This window comes from Patiria miniata, unplaced genomic scaffold (genome assembly GCF_015706575.1).
Source record: "Patiria miniata isolate m_02_andy unplaced genomic scaffold, ASM1570657v1 HiC_scaffold_7, whole genome shotgun sequence".
Taxonomy (NCBI): Eukaryota; Metazoa; Echinodermata; class Asteroidea; order Valvatida; family Asterinidae; genus Patiria; species Patiria miniata.
In genome coordinates, this window is record NW_024037074.1 from 3,234,764 (window position 1) to 3,256,409 (window position 21,646).

Genomic DNA, 21,646 nt, shown 5'->3' on the forward strand with positions numbered 1-21,646 from the left:
TGAATATTCAATCATCAACCGAATATTCAAATACCTCTTTGCCGGTTTAAATATTCGTGGCTGTCCCGAATATACTGAATATTTGAATATTCAATCATCAACCGAATATTCAAATACCTCTTTGCCGGTTTAAATATTCATAGGGGAAAAAAATACAAAATACACATGGCTGTGATGTTGTTTTAATCGTAAAGTTACGGCCTCTTTTTTGTTGACGGTGGTTTGATGTTCCCATCCTTTCAGCTGGTTAAAACCCTTGACACTTATAAATTCCTGCAGTAAAACACTCCAGCCGTTTATAATATCGATCGCCGCATGCACATTTTATCCGGTGCGTTTTGCGTACAACTTCTGACCAGCGTTGCATGTAGCTACCAGGTTGCGTGTGTAAAACTTGATCAGAGTGTTTCGGATAATCGAATATTCGATGGAACGCAAATCCAAATAATCAATACTAATTTATTCGAAAATGTACAGCTCTATTTACCATCAATTTCTTGGATAGGATTCTGCTGTTTTTCTCTTCACTTAAAGCATACTATGAAAGCGGATATTTCAGAGGTCTAAATCCTAGCCCTGTATTGGTCTCATTTTTTATCAAGGTTGACTTCGCCAGCAGGGAATGCCAGAATCACTTCTACGCTCGCCTGGACAAGTCTGGCCAGCTCCCCTTCCACGGAAGAGATGGCTCTCCAAACGATCGCGGATTCCGGGAATCACCTGGGTAAGGCTCTACCTAAAAAAGAAGTTTACACCCGCACCAAAGTGCTGATTTCTTTGTTATAAATCGTAGGTTTTATTTTTGCACCAGTGGTAAGTTTGGTCGTAAGCAGGAGGTCGTGGGTTCGAATCTCACCGGACAACACTGAGTCCACAGTATTTATGAAAGTACGTCGGTGAAGGGCAAAACCCAATATTGAATTTACGTCACCCCGATGCAAATTCCATCTTATGAATAGTTTATAAGGTGGTTGTAAGTTACCTCTTGTTGAAAAGCAGCTACTTCATTGTTGGGGGGCTATGCATGTTCCAAATAACAAGTGCCAACAGTTGGCTCAAATAAGGTTTTGAGCTTCACCGACGTTTAAACACTGTATACTCAGTGTGTTACCTCCCGAGTGAAAGTTGGAAAAAATCACTCGGGTGGGACTCGAACCCACGACCTCCTGCTTTCTAGTGCAGATGTCTTACCACTCGACCACCGAGCTAACGGGATCGGTTGGATGGTTCGAATCTGATGTACATAACAGCGGGTAACAGTTGGCTGTTAGTTTTTTCCAGGGGGTATTAACTATGAAGATTCACCAGTGCCCCTGGAGCATATGGGTGTGTGTTTGGTTTATAGGTCACGTCACATGCAATAGACTGTAGGGTGGAGGCCAGCAGTTCTATCTCAGAAATAGCGTGGGATGGCTTGGGTGCCTGGGACACTCAACAGACACAACTTCGCTGTCTGTGCTTGTCATTTCCTTTGCCAAAGTGTGAGTCATGACCATTTAGGGACAGGAAGTAGCAGTGACATCATCTCAGCCAATCTTAAAGTGGCATGAAGGATAATCTTGTCGACAACGATCCTGGTTGGACTTTGCGTACGTGCCCAAATCGGAATCAATACCCAAGTTAGAATCAGAGGGTTAAATCTGTTTAAAACTGGAAAAAAATATGTATGACCCTGTTGTAAGGAAGCAGATACTGGAATTTATTGGGAAATGAAATCAGTTTGCTTGGGATTGTTCAGATTTAAATTTCAAGTAGATGGCATAGAATTGTATGTCTCTGTTTTTACCCATCAGCCGAGAGGCTGGAGGGGTATTGTCATCGCCTACGACATCCAGCTAAGTTTCCGGATGATTACTTGAGTTAGAAATGTTGTTTTTGGATTGAAACTTCGGTAGAGGGTTGCCCTTGGGAGTAAGCAACTTGGGATTGGTTTTGGGGTCCAAAGGTCAAGGTCACCGTGGTGATTTAAAGGTCAATGTTTTCCGGATGGTAACTTGACTCTGGCTGAGTGGTTTCAACAGCAACGGTGTTATTTTTTCCCCTGTTACTTTTTTTCTGTGCAGTGAATTCCGTAGTACAGCACGCAGCTCACAGTCCCGTCGCAGCATCCGATCCCAGAGCAACCACACCTCCCCGGCAAGCTACCACAGTTCCTCAGCGCTCTTCGCAGGCAGCGGCAACAGTGAAGACCAGCGCTTCTTCAGCAACCAGACGGGGAGCAGCGACTTCTACCGCGCTGGCCCAGCCGAACGCGGGAACGCCACTGAAAACAACGGGGCCGCGGGCTTCGACGGGGAGGATTCGTACGAGAGAGAGCTGCGAGAATACGGGTATCACCAGCGGGAGAGGCGGGAGCAGCAGCACAAAGAGAGAAGTCGCAGTCTCAGTCCCAGAGAAAGGTACGCATTTGCCGTTTCAGAGGTCCCCGCGATCAGTTCAGTGCACTCAATGGAATGAATGAAAACTGCCATGATTGCATATCGTAGCTGGGATACTTTTGGCTTATTGTTATTGCAAGCTGCGATTATAATACTTCTTGCTCTCGGTTTTCATCTGTTCTGTGCGTCCATTTCTTCGACTGCAATTTGAAACTTTGTCTAATGAAAACTTATTTCCTGCGTCTTAGTCATACATCCAACCCCAAATCATGTTGGTTGTGCTGAATGTGACTCATATTTTTTCCGGAGAATGTTACTAGAACGTAGTTTTACACAGTGTTGATCTCGGCATAATTTCGATACTTGAACCCTTGGTCACAGCCATATCAACTTAATTCTTTTTGCTTGTTTACTTCGTGAACTTCTTGTGCTGACAACAATTGATATAGGTCAGTGTCCCTCTCAAGTCGGTTCAAAATGCCTCCTCAAAAACTTTCAGTTGGGCAAGGAGGATTTCACATCACAAGTTTTTTTTTTGTTGGTTAGTTTCTTTTTGTGCCTCGGATATGTTTTAAGCCACCATTGAATTTGTTACTGATACTGCCTTGTTCTTTTTTTTTTCCTCTCAGGTCGTATGAGAGAAGACGATGCAGTGGCAGTGTAGAATCTCAGGAAGTCAACACCCCTACGCAAAGCCCCTACCACAGCAGGAGCGTCAGTCCAGTGGCTTGCCCCAGGAGGAAACGAACACCCCGTAGTACTGTAACTGTTCACGGATCGGAGCGGTCTTACACACCAGTGCAAAGTCCCTCGCATGAGGAGAACTATCGGGAGGAAAAAGACAGGTGGAAAAACAGATTACTAGAAGGATCTGATGAGAGAGGGTCCTCCACTGAGCGCAGTGAAACAAGACACAAGTCCAAGAAACCTAAGAGGAGCAGAGACTCTGACGACGACCGCAGTGATAAGTCGTCGAGGTTGAGTGAGAACTCGCTCAACAAGTTAAGCGAGAAATCGAAGCAGAAGCGAGAACGGCTTGAGAAATCGCTGGAGTGTTTAAAAGCCATCCGGTGTAAGGATGTTGCTCTGAAACATGAAAGGACTAAAGGCGAGAAGCGCCCGGAGAAATTGAACTGCGATGTGCGGCCGGAGAAATTCAACTCCGAGGTCCGGACTGAGAAAGTGAATTGTGAATTGAGAACTGACAAGTTGTTAAACTGTGATGGAAGGACAGAGAAATTGTCAGTGGAAGAGGTGGAGGACTCCAACAAACCCAAAGAAAAATACTTGAAAAAGATAAAATCAAATGACTTGGATGACACGAGGCAGAAACTTTCGGAAAAGGAAAGGACTAGTGAGATATTAGTGCGATCCAAAGACCCCCCTGGTTTTGATACCAGCAAAATGCAGCTGTCAACTGAACTTGAAATTGCGCGAAAACGGCGGAGAGTAGCTGAGGCGGATCAGCTCCACTCAGTGATTGTGCCCCCTGAAAGTGATGAACTCATGCGCAAACTGGAAGCACGCAAGCAGCGCTTCTCTGACAAAAGTCCTGTGGATATCAACAAGATGCGCAAGAAGGATACCATTAAATCACCAAACAGTGATAGAACGTTGCCAAATAAGGTACCCAAGTCGGTGATTAGTAAACCACTGGCTGAACTTTCGAATAGCCATGGAGAGCCCATCAAACATGATACCTCGTTAGAGTCCAACTTCAGTAGGGACACAAGAACAGTGATTGAGAGCAAGCACAAGCCAGTGAGAGAGAGGCTTGGGACCAAACATGAAGCCTTGATCCAGCTGGAGGGTATCAAATATGATCCCATGGAGAGATTCAATCGGAGTTTGATGGAGAGGAGTGAGAAGGAGATGGACATGGCTCCCTTCTCCCACATCCCAGAAATCCAGGACAAGTTTGGGCCAGGTAGCAGCAGCCTGAGCCGACCTTCAAACTCAAAATTGACAAAGGATGAAATACCCAAAGTCAAGCTTAATAAGGTTGTTGTTGAGAGCAACAGTCAGGACAAAGGGGCGGAAAAACCCAAAAAGTCTTCCCCTGAAACGGGACGATTGGATAAATTCCTGCGTGATAAGAACCACCCACATTCCAGCCTCAGTACGAGTAGCGGCATCAGGCCACCCCAGAGGGATAAAGTCAGGATACAGCACCTTCTGGACATGGATGAGGGCATAGCAAGCTCCAGCGATCAGGACACACCTGAGGTTGATGAAGATCAGAACAGCAGGCAAGGACGAACCTCCAGGAGCAGTAGCAGCGGGCAGGGACCTTCATCATCTACGTCCTCCGCGGGCAGTAAACCACCTGTTCAGGACATGTTTGAGAAACCCCACATTGACACCAGCCTCAGCTGCCGAAAGCAGATGGAGATTGCCCGGAAGAGTTTTGAGCAGCAACTGCAAGAGAGGGAGACACAGCAGGACCAAGAGGAATTTACTGGTCAAGTGCCTGTGCTACCCCCTCCTCCTCCACCTCCGCCAGCTAGCAGTGCTGAGCCAACTCCAAGTACAGAGCACCCGGGAAAACTCAACGAGAAGGAGAAACCCAGTGAATCAGATGGCATCATCCAGGAAATGGAATGGAAGCTGCATAAAATCACCTTGGTGGAATTCTTTCCAAAGAGAAGACGGAGGATGTCAGAGTCTCAATCTGGAGATGACAGTTTATATCCGAAGCGTGGGGGTTTCCGCTCCCGGCGGCAGAGCGAGGATGGACTGAAGTCCCCTGGTGGAATATCTGATGTACCAGTTGATCCACGCATACAGGGATACCCCGTGGAACAGGAAAAGCACAGCACCTCTTCTCAAAAGGAGGAAGTAACCAATGCTGATCCTCCCAAATCGGAGGTGACTTCGGTCCAGAGCCAATCCCTAGAACTTAATGTCAACATTCCCAGTGACGGTGAAGCCTTGCCATTGCTCTCCCCAAAACCAATCAACCAGCCTATTGTGGTGTCCGTTGGTGACACATCGTCACCCTCAACAAGCGCTCCCATTCTCAGTCCGGCGGTGACACCTGTGAAGTTGGACCGACGCCCGCTGTTGACAACACATGTTGAGAATGCATTTCGGCATGTTGTGGGTCCAGATCCTACCATGGAGCACATCGCCAAATGGAAGGCCTCCCTCGAGAACTGCACCATCGTGAAAAATTTGGAGAAATCCAACCATGTTGTCTCTCCTCCACTGATCCCAGACAAGAAACCACCAGGCCTGATGCCAGTCTCGGGACTTCTCGACTCGCCAAAGAAAACAGAGGATCTACCTCCCACACTCAAGAATGAAACCGGTGCATTTGATGTCCCACAGCAGAAGGTGCCAACTCTGCGTAAGGTGCCATCTTTAAAGGATGCTGTCACCGCTGTGCTTGAGCGCAACAAGTTGAAAGAGCTGTCCCCAGTGAATGACAAACAGCAGTTGGCAGTCAATACAGCCATTGCAGAGCAGCAAGACTCCATTGATATCCTGTCCAACATCAAGAGAGAAGACATAGTGTCAGACTTGGTGGGTCGGGAGCTCAGAGGAAGTTGTGACACCCCGCCTACGACACCCTTGACGCCAAACACTCCTAGCACCCCTGGAACTCCAGTCGAGATCAAATCAGAAATACTGTCTACAAAATCTAGGGTCGAACGATTGACTCTGATAGGAAGAATTAAAAAGAAAGCTAGGAGCACTGAATCTGAGCCGGTAATGCTTGAGGGAAAAGAGCCCTTAAAACCTCCAGAGCGTAAAGTAGAGACCTTTACCTCACGACTTCTCAAGAGAAGTAGCATCTTTGACCAGGATTCGGCCCGATTGCAGCAAAGTGCCCATTTAAAGGACGCATCGCAAGGCTCCAATATGAAGTTCAACTTCCTGGATGGAATGACTCCCTTGACTACCACAGATTTGATCATGAGGGGCAAGATAGAGGGTAAAGAGTTGATTCCCGATGGTCCGTTGGAAAGGAGGAACTCAATTTCTGGGAGTTGGGTCTCTTCTTCTGCCAGGTCCCCATTAACTGTGTCTAGCTCCCTCCGTAGATCAGGCAGCACCACCACAGTTGCAACTAGTATGACCTCTCCCTCTCTCCCACTGTCTGCGGGAATCACACGTGAAAAACCTTCTGCTCACCAGCAACCACAGCGGAGCCAGTCCTTCACTTTACCATCAAAGGAAGAGATCACCCCTGTATCCATCCTTCGTGATCCCCGGAAAGAGCATCGAGAAGAAGCACGCAGAGAAGCAGTGAAGGAGGAGTCACGCAAGGAAGCAGTTGCCACAGAAGATCCTTGGAAGGATTCCTCAAAAGAGTCCCCATCTTTGCCATCACAGAAGGATGAGCTCCCTAAGATAGGCACTGCCTTGAAAGATCCTAAACGGGAAGCAACAGGATCACGGGAAGAATCAATGCGGCCAAAGTCAATCCTAAAGAAGGACACGTCTTCTGAGTCTGGTCCTGCAACCGCAACATCAAAAACTACTCCGCACCTTGGAGAGCCAAATGCCCCAACATCAGCAAAGATTGAGACTGAGAATGGACCAAGAGGAGCTGATCAACTCAAGCTGAAGAGAAAGAGATCACCCAGCCCTGTGAAGACTCAAGAGAAGTCAAGTGACTCATCAACTAAGTCAGATCCTCCAAAACCTATTCTCAAAACTGCCAACAAGTCACCTCCTAAGAAAGTTCCTCCCAAGCCTCTTGCCAAAGAAAGTACTATGAAAAAGACAACGACCAGTGGCCAGTCCGTTAAAGATGCTGTCAAAACAAGCAAGGATTCCTCTGCATCTGCTAAACCTCTGGTTAAGAAGCCATCAAAAGACCTTAAAGATGCCAGAGATGACAAGAAACCTGTTGGCCAGCCTAAAACAGCAGAGAAACCCAACAAGCATGCTGACAAAGCTAAGGATGGGAAGGACAAGGAAAGTGGTAGCGTCTCCAAAGCAAAAGAGGTGAAAGAAAAAGATAGCATCTCGGGCGGGAAAGGAAAAGAGTCAAAAGAGAAATTGGATTCCAGCAAAGTAACAACAAAAGAATCAGCAAAGGTAGATTCAAAATCATCCCATTCTAACAAGCCCACAAGTGAGGCAGATAAACCAGTGAAGGGGAAAACGGATAAGACCACGAAAGCTACCTCAAAGCAGACTGACTTGAAGAGGGTTGCAAAAGACAGAAAGGACTCTACTTTAGACAAAATGTCACAAGAGTCAGATTCAAGTAGTTCAACCGTGAAACCATCTGGGGACAGTGGTAAAGATCCCAAAACAAAGGAGTCCAAATCAACTTCGGATAAATCCAAACCCAAGGAAAAACCCAAAGACAAACCCAAGGAGAAAAATGACAAGAAAGAAAAGGATGTGGAAAAGAAGGAGAGAGAACCAGAAAAGAAAGACAGGGACCCCGACAAGGGAAGAGACAAAGTGAAATTGAAAGACAAAGAGAAAGACAAGGATAGAGAAAAGGATAAAGGAAAGCCAGCTCACCAGGACACCGCAAAGTCTATGAAGAAGAACATGACGGTGTCAGTAAAAGCACCCAAGCAGCCAGCAAGGGGGGTTGCTGCCTTGTTGTCCACATTGTCCAGTTCAGATGACAGCGGTGACTCTGAAACTGAACTGCAGCTGAAATCATTGCCACAAGAACCAACCAAGGCATCAAAACAAAAGTCGAAGAAGGACCGTCAGAGGGTCATCTATTCCTCAGAGTCTGAATCAGATGCAGATGAGGATTTCTTTGAGGACAAGATCTTCTCTCCAAAGATGACCAAGCCCGAGATTTTGCCTGCTTTAAAAGATGATTTCAAACCGAAAGTGAATGATGAAGGCCCCGAGAAGTTGTCAAAAGCCAAGGACAAAAAGAAAAAGAAGAAGGAAAAGGAGATTGAAACTGAGAGACCAAAGAATAAGGAGGCAATGTTAAAGAAAGAGCAGAGGGAGACAGAAGTTGAAAAACAGCAAAAGGAAATGCCCATGGAGACTGAAGAGCCAGAGACCACACCAGACTCGAAGAAATCATCAAAGAAATCAGCAGTACGGAAGACAAAAATGAAAAAGACTAGAGACAGTGACAAACCTCTTGAGGCGAACAAGCATCCTGAAGTGCCCATTGAAGTTCAGAAAGATGATCACATCACAGTGGACCAAAAACCGTTGATAAAAAAGCAAAGGGTTGCCTCAGTTGAAGTCAAGACTGAATCAGAGAAGACTATATCTAAGCCACATGGCAAGACAAACAAACACAAGAAAAAACCAGATGAGCAGTGGGAAGTAGTTCCTGAAGAACCGGAATTGAATTCTGTGTTGACAGAGAGCGTCCCAACTGCCAAACCATCTCCCAGGAAGCCTTACAACAAAGCAAAACTCGAAGTGGCAGAGATAGTTGAAAAGGCAGTGAAGCCTAACGCCAAACCAGTGGATATACCCGAACCAGAAGATGAAAGTACTGTAGAATTGGAAGTGCCTGTGAAATCCAAAGACTCCAGGAGGCATAGCAAGTCAAAGAAAAAATCAAAGAAGGAAAAGAATGCTAACATTGTTCCTCCTCCGGTTCCCAATTATGACACTGAAGAAGTTCATCCTTCCACCGAAGAGGAGCCAAAGAAAGTTGCTGATTTCTCAGACGATCTCCCCAAACTTTCACTTGAAGCACCAATCTCATCAGAGCCAAGTAAAGAAGCAATGCCAGAGATGTTGGATATGCCTCCAGATGACTTGGTGGCCGTTGAAGAGAGTCCAGAAAATCCCCCAAACCTTGTCTCTGGTGAGCAAGAAGACACAGCATTAGGTGAACAAATTGAGGAGGACACAGAACCTGAAGCCTTTGTTCAAAAGTCCAGCAGAAAACGTTCAGGAAAAGGAAGATCACCAAGGAAGGGGTCTCACAGGAGAAAATCAAAGAAAAGAGATGGAAGCAAGTCGAGAGACAGGTCTAGAAAAACAGAAACCATGTCTGATGATCTTGATAATGAGGCTGCAGTCAAGGAAGCCCTTGACGAAAAGTTTTCTAAAGTTGGTGGACTAAATATCACATTAACTACTAAAGACAAAGAGCCAGCTGCAGCTAAAGTGGTTGACACCAATGAAGCTAAAGATGGGATTGAGACAGAATCAGGGAAAGTGGATCACCTTGTGGTCCAAGAGAGCACAGACTGCGACTTGTCTGATCTTGAGGTTCCAAAGACACCAACATTTGAACCAATGTCCCCACACATACCCACAGAGGAGGAGCTAGAGTTGGAGAGAGGTGCTAAGACGCTCCAGAGCATTCTTGATGACGAGGTTGAAAAACCACCTAGTCCAGGTGCTGGTGAAGTGAGAAACCTGTTTCCAACCCTCCCAAGTCCAGCACTGACAATTCAAAGTCCTTCACAAACCTTTCAAAGTCCACCACAGAATCTGCAGAGTCCCTCAGAAAATCTTCAACGTCTGCAAAGCCTTCAAAGCCCCCCACAAAACCTACCAAGCCTGCCACTAACCTATCAAAGTTTCCCACAGAGTTTCCAAAGTCCCCAGCAAGTTAAAGAATCAGAGACTGAACCAGTGGATGACATAAAGACAACTGCAGAGAAGCAGGTTTTGTCAGAGGCAACAGGAGAGTTTGTACCAGAGAGTGAAGTAGAGAGGCTGGCTTTAGAAGCCAAAAAGATGGACTCAAAGCATGAACAGGCTCGTGAAATTCCCTCTGTTATTCCTCATGCGCAGGAAACCAAGGAAATTATGATGGAGTTACCTTATGGGTCTGTTTATGCGACCGACACAAAGCTTGCAGAACAGATTGATGACATAAAACACATCATCAAATCCGAACCAAAACGTACAAGAGGTAAGCGAGGCCGCAAGCCCAAAACGATGAAAGAGAGTCAGGGCAGAGCAAGAACAATTGCTGAGATTATCAACCTCAACCAGCGGAGTGATACTAGGGCTCAGGAAAACATCCAACAAAAAGAAGAAACACATGAACCAATCACATTGTTGCCAGAGGTAAAACCAGCCGAACCGGAGCTCGCGATAGAAGAGAAGCTTCCTGCTTGGAAGCCATTCCGGGGAATTCCTGGCACTGGAACAATGGTCTTGCAGCACCCAATCATCAGTATCTCCAAAGGGGATCCAGAGACTAGTATGAAAGTTGCAGCTGGCCTCACAGTGACAGGTGTGGAAAATCAAGCTCTTGAAGGAAGGCAACAGACACAGGCTGAGGTTGCAGAAACTGAAGAAGCTATCGCTAATATCTTGGTAGCTGAGGAACCTGTGCCTCTTGAACAAACTCAAGGCATAGTGAATGAGGAGAAACCAGTTGCGGTCGAAAAGGTATCAGAAAACCAAGAACTCCTCAAGGACAACAGATTTACTGCTTTTGACCCCAAACAGAAGGATGCGTCAAAGGAATTACCCAAGGATGCACAGAAGGATCCTAAAGCTGTATTTGGATCACCAAGTCGCTCCAAAGAGGGTTCAATTTTTGGTCATCGTGCCCGGTCAAACTCTGCCACTGGCTCGGAAATACTGAAACCTGGGGATATTAGTGTGTATGATTTCACCGATGATGAGCAACACCCAATGAAGCCCAGCAAAGCAAAGACAAACCCGGAAGCAGCTCCCAAGGCCCCACCAGCTACAGAGGCTGTCATCAGCCTGGTAGCCTCTCCAATGACGCCTGCAGATTGGACCAAGAATAAAGTGGCTAGCTTGAAACAGGCTGCTGCAGAGTCAAGGCGACAAGAGGCCACGGGTCTTGATGTGTACGATTTTCAGCCAAGCCCAAGCCCAAATGAACTTGTGAAGGGGTCCCCAGGAAAAGCAGCTCAGCGTCCAAGGCGATCATCCCGCGGAAGAGGTACTGGACGCGGAAGGGGGCGGGGCAGAGGTAGAGGAAGGGATTTGGAAATCAATGCCGAGGGAATGAAGGACCCATCAGCTGCCATGGTCCAACAAGCAGATACTGTCTCTGCACTCTTGAAGCTTGGCGAATCTTTTCCGTCTGGTCTCCCTTTGGCTGGTGTCATGCACCAATTAGAAGGGCAGCCTAGAAAACCTGATGACATTCCGACAAGTTTGATGATGGTATCTTCAGTGCCGTCATCGATGGCGCTACCAGAGGCAAATGCCATTAGAACAGTAGCTACTGCTTCAAATCCCCAAATGGTATCACCTTCAGCCCAGGCCATGCTCAGCCCTGTCAGCACACTCAGTTTGACAAATACCCCCTCTTCTAGTATTGTAACTTCCTCTTCAAGTATATCACCAGTCATGACCTCCACAGTACCTCAACCTTCAATTAATACAGTCACACCGGCAAGTTCTGCCCTCCCCCATTTCTCATCAACACCAATTCAAACAGTTGCTAGTACAGCTGCGAGCATGCCAACTGTCGTAGCTGCACTGGAAAACCCCATTGGCCAGAGAACCATCCAAGAAACACCTGTTGCCAGTTTGGCTCCCAAGAGACGCCAACGAGCACCACGTAGCCGAAGAGACTCCAAGACTGAGCTCGAAAAATGGGCTGGTCTCCAACAACAACTGCAGATGAGCCAGAACCAGTACCAGACACCACAGCAGCAGTTGGTGGTTGCCCACTTCCAACAAGCTGTGATGCAGAAGACAAGGGAGCAACAGGCAGCTCTGCAGAAGAGCTTAGAACAGCAGCAACAACAACAGCAACAAGAGCAACAGCAGCAGCAGCAACAACAACCCCCATTCAGTAGGGCAGAGCAGCCTCAGATGATACCACTACAGCAAACAGCAGCAGCCATGCAAGCCCAAGTCCAAGCCCAGATACAGGCACAAATGCATGCGCAAAGGACAATGACACAAAACGCACAGCAGCTGGCTTCACAATCCCAAGCCAAGCTTCAAACAATTCCGCAACACCAGCTTCATGGTCAGACCCAACCAATTTCCATTCAGACCCAGGCCCAAGGGCAGGGCCAAACACAAGGTTCTGGCACATCTAACAACCAGCTGCCTCTGCAAAGCCAGGCACAGCTGGAGGCTCACCTTCTTCGGTCCATCGCGAGGCCAGACCCCAATCTGCAGAAGCAAATTTCACCTCAAAGGTCCGTCTCGACCACCAGTGGGATCACATATCCTGCTCTGCATGTATCACCCAACTTCCCTTCATCTGGAGCTGTGACGGTGGCCACCACCTATCCAGGACTGCTTAGACCAGGTGCACAGACTATCACAACACTTGCGGGTCACCCATTTACTGTGTCGGCTGCGTCTACCATGGCCAGTCCTGGTGCAACAGCCATGTCATCAACTTCTGCCAACCCCAGCTCTGCAACTTCTAACACAGTCACATCTGTCATCACTGAGAATAAAGCAGTATTCTCCAACATGAACATCATGCAATCTTGCCGAGTACCAACCTCAGTGGCCAGCACATCCTACCCTGATGCCAGTGTTCTCCGAGCACGGCTCACCCAGTCAGACATGTCAAAGCCCATGTTGCCACCAAAGAAGGAAAAACTTGGTCAGGCAATTGCAGCGTCTCAATGCGCCATACAGCAAGTGTCATTGGAAAGCCGCGCTAACAAAGCAGAGAGTGGTAAGAACCCATCAGTTGAAGTACAACAGCAGCAACAGCAGCAGATGATTACAGATGGGTCCAAGGTGGCACATATGGAGCTGCAACGGAGTCTTCATCCTTCCATAATGCCGGTTTCGCAACATCAACAACAGCAGCAACAACAACAACACGGCATGCAGAAAGAAGAACAGGAGAGGAAAAGATCAATCAGTGACCAACAAAGAGCAGCAGCAACTGAAGCCTGGGTGCGTGCCTCGGTTGAAAATAGGCCAGTACCTGCAAGTATCCGCACACCTGATGGGCAGGTTTTGTTCCTACCACAAAGAGGTGGACCCCGGCCGGAGCTCATGCATCCAAATCAGCATGGTGTTATGATGCCAGGTGGTCACCCAGGAGAGATTGTTTACCCAGGAATGATACCTGGTCATCCATACTTCACAGACCCCAGCAAGAAGGACAAATCCCCCAGTGGTGTTCCCCCAGCTGTTGCTGCTCAAGGAATGATGTCGATTGAGTCTGGTAAAGGCGTGCCACAACCAGTGTATCTTCCAGGAGCCTTGAGAATGCCAGGCCCTTACCAACGGATGATCATCACTGGCAGGGAGAACCAACCAGGTGTGATGCATTCGCCTGGTGGACGAATAACATCCCCCAAGGTACCACCTGGCACTGCTACATCTCCAGCTCTCTCCCCGAGGGTCAAGTCTCCGGCTCTGGTACACAATGAGCTCCCCCGACCCACATCCACCCCAGATGTTCAGAAGAGCGGAGAGCTGAACCCTCACGGCATGATGCCGCAGCCTGGAATCATCTCAGGCATCCCGCCTCGGACACCTGGCATCACGTCTGGGATCCCTCCACAGAGGTTCGACCTACCTGCTGGTGCCATCATGACCGGTAATGCCATCATGCACCGTGGTATGCCGCAGATGATCATGCGGCAGCCAGCCTACGGCATCGCATCCTCTCGCAACTCCCAGAAGCAAGAGGAGCATGCAGAGATGCACCACCAGGACAAGCAGCTACCACCCCACCTGCAGGTCCCACCTGATGGCATGCACCGTCGGACCCCGCAGGGCATGGAGGCCCACATCCAGATGCAGACACAGCAGGCTTTCCAGGCACGGCAGATGGAGCTAGCCAGGCAAGGGATTCACCCATCATCAGAGAACGAGAGCGCCTCAACGCCCAGACCACCTAACCATGACTATCAGTCGCTGCCTGGGCGGGAGACCCCTGTGTGGGTGACCCATGGAGTTGCTGGCCTGTCACCCATGGCTCATACACCTGGCGGGATGCACCCCAGTCAGACTAGCCCCTCTCCGAGGACCAAAGCACCAGATGCCCTTGTTGGTCTTCTCAACGTAAGTGTGAGGACCATTTCACTTTTTTTTCACTCCTTAATACACTTCCCTATATTTCTTTTAAAGAGTTGTACCAAAGCTTTCCCAACACTTTCTCAGAAATATGAATATTATTCCTTCACGACTTAAATCTAAAATAGTGCGTTCATAACATAATTTCAGCGTCCAGTAGTAAAATGGCCAATTTTAATTTCAACAGCATTTCTGGAAATAATAAAAGAACACCCTACCCCATATTATGCTGAAATTTAAAATGTCTGACCATAAAACCATCTTTTTCTTCAATTGTAGCGCTACCCTGTCATGTGGCAAGGCCTGCTAACCCTCAAGAATGATGTGGCAGCCATCCAGATGTACTACGTGTCAGGCAGCCAGGCCGTAGCCCAGGAGTCCCTGCAGAACACCCACCAGACACTCCGGATAGCACAGCGCATGAGACTGGAACCGTCCCAACTTGATGGTGTAGGCAGACGGATGCAGGTATGTTTTTTTTTTTTAAAGCATATGTGACCGGCTCCACAAAAAAAAGGGTGTTAAGGCCAAAAAAAAGGCTCCGGTTTCTGGTATGTGCGCGCGTCGCCATAGCCATGCGCGTCGGCAAAATGAAAATTTTTTTTTTTTTTTCAATGAAAGATGATGTCTCAAAACCCGCCAAACTCACTGGTTTGACTGGAATCCTGCTGCTGCACTATTTTAACGTGTTTTTAGATGGGGTTATGATCGAGAATAAGCTTTATGTGGCCTCTCTGGTCTCCCATAATATTTGCACTAAGTTTAGTCGGGCACCATTTGCAGTCATCAGCCGACATTTGAAGCCAAAAAAAACAGGTAAAAAAAAAAAAAAAGCCGCGTCGCCACACCACTTCTTGGGCAAGCTCCATACCAGAAACCGGAGACTTTTTTTCTTTGGCCTAAGTCATACTGTGTATTATTGGGTAATGGCCCGCTCAAAATTGAGAGGGTGAAAATTTCGTCAAAATGTGATTTTCTTTTTATTTTAAGAATGACATCTACAGTATCAGGTTTCATTCACAGATAAGTTGATGTTGATGAACAAAGTGAAAAAAATCCAACTGTTTTGTGTTCGTCGTTCTGTTGTTCTACAACAAAGCCAGCTATTTCAAAGCCTGTTTTCTCAGTTGTGTAATTTGAACTCCAAGGAAGTAATAACTATGCAAATACGTCATATCTCCAGAACGGGAGGGGCTATGGAGCTCTATTATATACCAAATCAAAGCTTACATTGTGGGCTTTCAAACCATGTCTACAATTTAATTTCACTTTTTTGCGACATAATACCCTTTTTTGTGGAGCCACATATGTGCCATGAACAAGGCTAAAAGCCACTAGAGATACAGGGCTACAGGAGAAATGAAAAGAAGAGTAGGTACTCAGGAAAACTGAAGGTAGGAATTAACATTCCTCTTGAAACAAGCAACAGGCAAGGAATTCCAAAGAGATGCAGCACGCGGGGAAAAAAGCTATTGAAACATCCTTTTTTTTTCACATTTTTTGAAAGAAATTGCAGAAAAATTGTGGAAAACGGGTGTTTCTAAGGAAAACAGATTTGGCATCTTTCATTTTCACGACTACAAAACTTGAAACTATGAAGGCCTTTTGCTCTGTATTTTTACTTTTTTGACATGTTTGAAATGCGAACTTTAAACAGCCATAACTTGTCAATGGAATGTCCAATGGACCTAAGACATAATGACGTCACGCTTGTGTACATGTGTACTTTCATAGGAAAGCGCACATGTAAACAAAGCGTGACGTCATTATGTTTTAGATCTATTGAATAGCAACAAACAGTAGTGTAAGGAGATTATTAATCTCTTTCTTAATACCCGCAAACCCTCATTTCCACCTCGGCCCAGTTCCGTCTCATTTTGCTAGAACGCCTCGCTTCGCTGAGTGTTCCAAATTTTTTACTTTCAAGGCTCATAAATGGAGTGTCTCATAAAGGGGAGAAAGCGAAATGCAACAGATGGCAACCGGAGATTTGACAAGGTTTAACAGGGTTTTACAGGGTACCTCAGGGTACCTCGGGATACCTCGGGGTACCTCTGGGTACCTCTGGGTATCTCGGGTACCCCAGGGTACCTTGGGGTACCTCAGGGTACCTCAGGGTAACCTCAAGGTTCCTCAGGGTACCTCGGGGTACCTCAGGGTTCAAGCTGGAGTTACTGCTTGTTTAACCTACACTCTTCCTTAACTAACCTAGCTCTGTGAATCTCAAGAATTGCAATTTCCAATCTAACTGAGTGTTTGCAACCCTGATTTTTATTTTTCCTCTGACCTCAGGTGCAGGATGAGTCTTGCGTCCTGTTGGCGCTGCCCTGCGGACGGGACCACCAGGATGTCCTGTCTCAGACCAACACCTTGAGGGACGACTTCATCACGTACCTCCAACAGAAGCAAGCTGCAGGCATCATCAACGTGGCCGTTCCAGGGACCACTCAGGTACGAGCGCTTGTGACTCGTGTTCTGAAGGAGCATCTTGTAACTCGAAACCCTGGACACATTCTTTTTTGAGTGGGGTGCTGTGGTCCAATGGTTACGGTGTTTGACTCGTGTGTTGTGGTACATGGGTTCGAATCCGGACAGGGAACAAGGTCCTTGTGCTCTTGAGCAAGGCACTTTACCATTATTGCTTCGTCCTTCTGATGGGACGTAAAGCCGTAGGTCCCGTGTGTTGTGTAATGCACGTTAAAGAACCCAGTAACACTTATCGTTAAGAGAAGGGGTTTGCCCCGGTGTTTCTGACAGTGACTGCAATATGCACCGCAGCTCCTTGTAAACCCTTATAAAGGTGCTACATATAGGGTCTCATACTTCTCATTAACTTCATTTACCTGTCTTTAATAATAGACATAATTACCAGTGCTTTGAGTACCTAATTGTTGGTAGATACGTGTGCTATAATAGATTCCGGTATTATTATATATTATTAAAACAGTGGAGTATGACCAAAAAAATAACAATCATTTGCAATGACTTATTTTCTCAATAGCCTGCCTTTGTGGTACACATCTTTCCGCCGTGCGACTTCACTCACGCCAACCTCCTGGGCGTGGCGCCTGACCTGATGGACAGCGTGACGGACATCGCTCATCTGATGGTCGTCATAGCCACCTGCTGACACCTGATGGCGCTGTCTGCATCTTCCCTGGTGAGCTTCAACGGCCTGGGCCGCGCAAGTCTTGCTTTCTGGTGTCAGTTGCTGGAAGAATCGGTTCGATTTTCACATAATCACCGCTAGTCCTCTATCAGGACGGCAGTGTTCTGTGAAAGTTCATGGTTCCGTGTGATGTGTAAATGACAGTGGAGTTGATGTCTGAGTTGTTTGATCTTGCCATTGATAAAAATAATAGAGTATTGTTATAAACATGGAGTAAATAACGTACGAGTGCCAATGCCTATTATAGACAACTTGCGTTCAGAGACTACCCATAGCTGACTGGGTTTAACAGTTGCCACCGTTACGCATTTCCATATTATGGTGTCAGTAGCGTCGGTTATCAACCCCAGAAATGTTAGCTGGCGTTACCCGTGGTCATCGATGTTACCCAAGGGTCTGCCTAACAGAAGCTTGTAACACAGCAGTGATAAATGTTGCGCTAAGAGAAATGGTGCTTGAATAGGGCAGGCTACCAGTGAAAAAACGACGACCATACGATTTGTGCTGCTTTGCAAGTGGCGTGTTGGCTGGTTACCAGTTTTTGCCCAGCAGAACTTTCTCGTGCAGTTCAGAAGCAGACACTTCAAGACAGATTTAGACTGGCGCCAGTTATCAGCCTCCCAACACTCGAGGCTTTTGGCATAACCGGTTGTCTTGGAACCAGACAAATATGGCGGCGAGTACAAATGCACGCCATCTGGTCATGTTTGGTCACAGACTGACTAATTCCATGATTCTACTGCAAAAACATCGCAACCACTATTTTAAAATATAATTCAACTACTTGTCAGTAAAAAGGGGTAGAATTATGACAACTACATATTTGGATTAAAATGCTGCTTGCTTTTGCGTTTTTGTCGTAATGTAGATGAAAAGAGAGCCATCCGTCCAAGACCTAGCGTCGTTGTGTTTCTTTGTGTTTAGTTAAATTTATGTACAAAAAAAAAGAAAAGTTATCACAGAGCAAAAAACTTGGCGAATATGCATTTGAAACTTAAATTAGATTTTCACTGGCCACCCATCGTGCATGATGTACACTTGGTACGTGTTTTTAAATTTGTGTTGGCTTCTAAGAAGACATGAGATATTAGCACCCAGGCCAGGAAACAACTTGTTACTACAGTGTTTTGAATTCCGTAGAATTTTGTTTCAAAATCAAAGAAAATTTTCCAAGTTTTCAGTTTTTCACTCTTGGATTCTCATGACTTGTAGGAAACATATTTCTTTTTTTGCATTTATCTTTTATTCATGTTTTAGTTTGAAGATTGAAATCATACCGACCCCTTTTAAATTGCTGTTCATTTGGATGGCCAAGTTGGAAATGCTTAACTTCCCAAGAAGTTTTATTTCTAATAAGGTGATGGATAAAATCTAGAATAGGTAGAGTCCTAAATGGTAAACAGCTAGAAATTATTTGATTCCAGTCATAAGAAGCCAACTTTAATGAAGGGGAAAAAAGACAAAAAGGGGGGAAAAAATGAGTTTACAAGCATCTAGATTTTTGTCAATATTTATTTATAATTTCAAACCTGCATTTTTATTCTTATTCAGGAAACAAGTAGCTTCATTCGTTTCGTACAGTTAAACAAAATAGGCTGCTCAATAGAACATTTGCATGCAACAGAAAGTATGTGTTTCGTCTTGCCGTGTCCTAACATGTTGGCGTCGTTACATTTAGCAATTTTTCTCACATTATTTTGGTTTCTAGTGGATACATCCGTCAACCCTTGATTTTAGATTCTTTTTGTCGAAATCCGTAAACAACAGATTTTGTATCAGTGTATTGGTGTATGTCATGTTTATTTTATACTCCCAAAAACTAAACCAAAAAAAAAAAGATATACATATAAACACAAAAAATTGTATACATGTCGGAGCACTGTTTAGCTACGTTGAACTTTGTTGGGTGATCCATGCAGATAAAAAGGACCAATTTAGTGTGTTAAATAATGTGAAGTTACCGGAACCATGTTTTAAATCATATTTTTTATTACCTGTATTGTCTAAAGTTATGCTTTGTCATCATGGTTGAGGCAGATTTTTGAAGCCGATCGGTGTATAGTTTTCAATGTTTCCAACAACAAAACATATTGGTGGCATATCACAAGTACCATAGGTCTCTTAGATTTCATGTACATGTCTCAAGGGTAGCCTGGCCAATTTCAGATGGCAATTGCAGAATTGTAGTTCTTTTTATTGTGATTCGTTCAATGGAGGTTGGGAGCCAGACCAACATGGCACAGTTTGAAGGGGCCCGAGTTGCTGGATCGTCAATTGGGATTATAAAAAAAAAAGATTTTCTTGATTTCTTTGGCCGGTATTAATCTCAGAATTCACAGAATATTTGTTTTTCTGGACCTTTTTAGTGGTCCCAGCCACCCCTTTTCCCCATTTTATAGATCTGCCATAGACGAATCATGATCACTGTGCATTCACAAGGCCCCCCCCCCCTCAAAGGCGAAAGGATTGTGCCTGCTATTTGGCAAAGCTTGTGGCCCGTGATAGATTATCTGAACATAGCTAGCACAATGCTTTCCACCATTGCAGAGGGCCTCCGGGGTAGTGTGCCCGGACTGCTCTGTAACTCTGAAATTGGCCGAGGCTGGTCAAAAATTAAACTTGTGGGTTGGAATTTGATTTTTATGTTGGAAACCGATGTGAATGCTGTTAAGTTGTTGTTGAAAATAAGGCTTATTTTTAACCATAAAAGTGGTTGTGAAAAATGTATGTGGCTGCTACATGTAGCTGAATAGCAACTTAGTTGGCCTATGGAAAAGTCTGATACCAAAGCGTAAGAAAGAATGATTTTTCGGATTGTTTCTGTTTTTTGTTTTTTTTATGAATAACTGTTTTATCTGTGAGTGTGGGAATGATTATACTGTTTAATAAGAAGTCAGTTTTAACAGAGGTATTAATTTCAGAAGTTTTTTAATGCATCTATTCAGCGGGCATGATTTTTTGGGGGAAATTGTCGTGTTGTATTTTTCCTGGTTGTCCGTGAATCAGGCTTTGGCGTTGTGTAGGCTTTGTCATAGGGTGTATGTAGTTATGACACGAAATTGTACTGTAAAGTTGACTGCGAAACAAAGTGTGTGTGCATTCTGAACCTCGTCGTTTGAGTGTGACGCACGCGACGTTTCGCAAAATTTAAAAAAAAAAAGTTATTTCATTATGGTGCTGATAAGATAATGTTTTCTCATAGTGTTGCCCTACTCGGAAAATCTTAGTGCAAAGATAATTGTTGTATAAAGTGTAAACACTGATTTAAAGACTTTCACTAGGTCGACTTATTTGCTGTAAAAAAAAACTAAAGACGAAAAAAAAAAAAGATTGTACAGTCTCGGTAAAAAAACAAACTCATAACAGATTTTGTGTAAATGTAGGTTCCTTGTATAGTATGACCATTTTGACACTGAAGTTGGTTGTTGGGTTAACGTGAAACACTAGAGGGCAGTGTTTACCTAGACTGTGGTCCACGTGTAACATTTTAGACTGAGGGGCGGGGGGAGGCCCCGCCCCTGCTGTTGATTTTTTTTTTTTTTAGTCCATGCCTCGGGCCAGCTTCTCGAAGTTCCTAAGCAGAGAAAATTGTCCGCTCAGCAAAAACTGAGACATCAGCCAAGACGTCTTGGGATGAACACTGCTTCTGAAAGTTCTCCCTTTTTAAAGCTTCGCACATCAATTTTGCTTAAGCCATCTGCTTAGTAACTCCGTGAAGTCCCCCCTGGCCGACGGCAGGAATGACAACTTTTTTTTCAGGTGTGAGAGTGAACGTGTGTACATAGCTTCAGAGTGCGTTTTAGTTTGAGCTGGGATGGGTAGGGTAGAACGGCCTGTAAAAAAAGTAAATGAAAACCGTGTATTTACAGAAAGCGAGCATGGATTAAATTACTTCTTGACCTTAGGTGAACAACAAGTAGTTTATTCCACTTTGTTAGTACCAGAAAACCTTTCTGAACTGATTATGTCCACCAACCCCGTATTTGTTTTCTTGTGGGTTTTTTTTTTGCGGGGTGGTCAGATTACTGTATTAAAAGATTTAAAGAAAAAAAGATTGTGTACAGTCGTTGTGTATATACCCTCTCTCATGTGACTTCTATTTTCAAAGAAAAAAATACAAAGCTCCACTGATGTACATTTTTGATATCGAGTAAATAAATGGAGAGAGATATGAGTGAAAATGAAAAATAAA

General features: G+C 45.4%; 1 protein-coding gene across 2 annotated transcripts in view; it reads left to right on the forward strand.

Annotated features, from left to right (window-relative positions):
• Window positions 1-21,646, forward strand: part of LOC119744316 (msx2-interacting protein-like) — an 82,638-nt gene extending 60,992 nt beyond the window's left edge. Inside the window, exons 9-14 of one of the 2 annotated variants that reach the window (XM_038220185.1) lie at window positions 603-724; window positions 2,064-2,399; window positions 3,008-14,279; window positions 14,565-14,753; window positions 16,578-16,736; window positions 17,287-21,646. In XM_038220185.1, the coding sequence (XP_038076113.1) occupies window positions 603-724; window positions 2,064-2,399; window positions 3,008-14,279; window positions 14,565-14,753; window positions 16,578-16,736; window positions 17,287-17,415 (12,207 nt within the window). In that variant the 3' untranslated portion in view covers window positions 17,416-21,646. The remainder of the gene's footprint in view (window positions 1-602; window positions 725-2,063; window positions 2,400-3,007; window positions 14,280-14,564; window positions 14,754-16,577; window positions 16,737-17,286) is intronic. The other variant, XM_038220186.1, reaches the window with a different exon arrangement.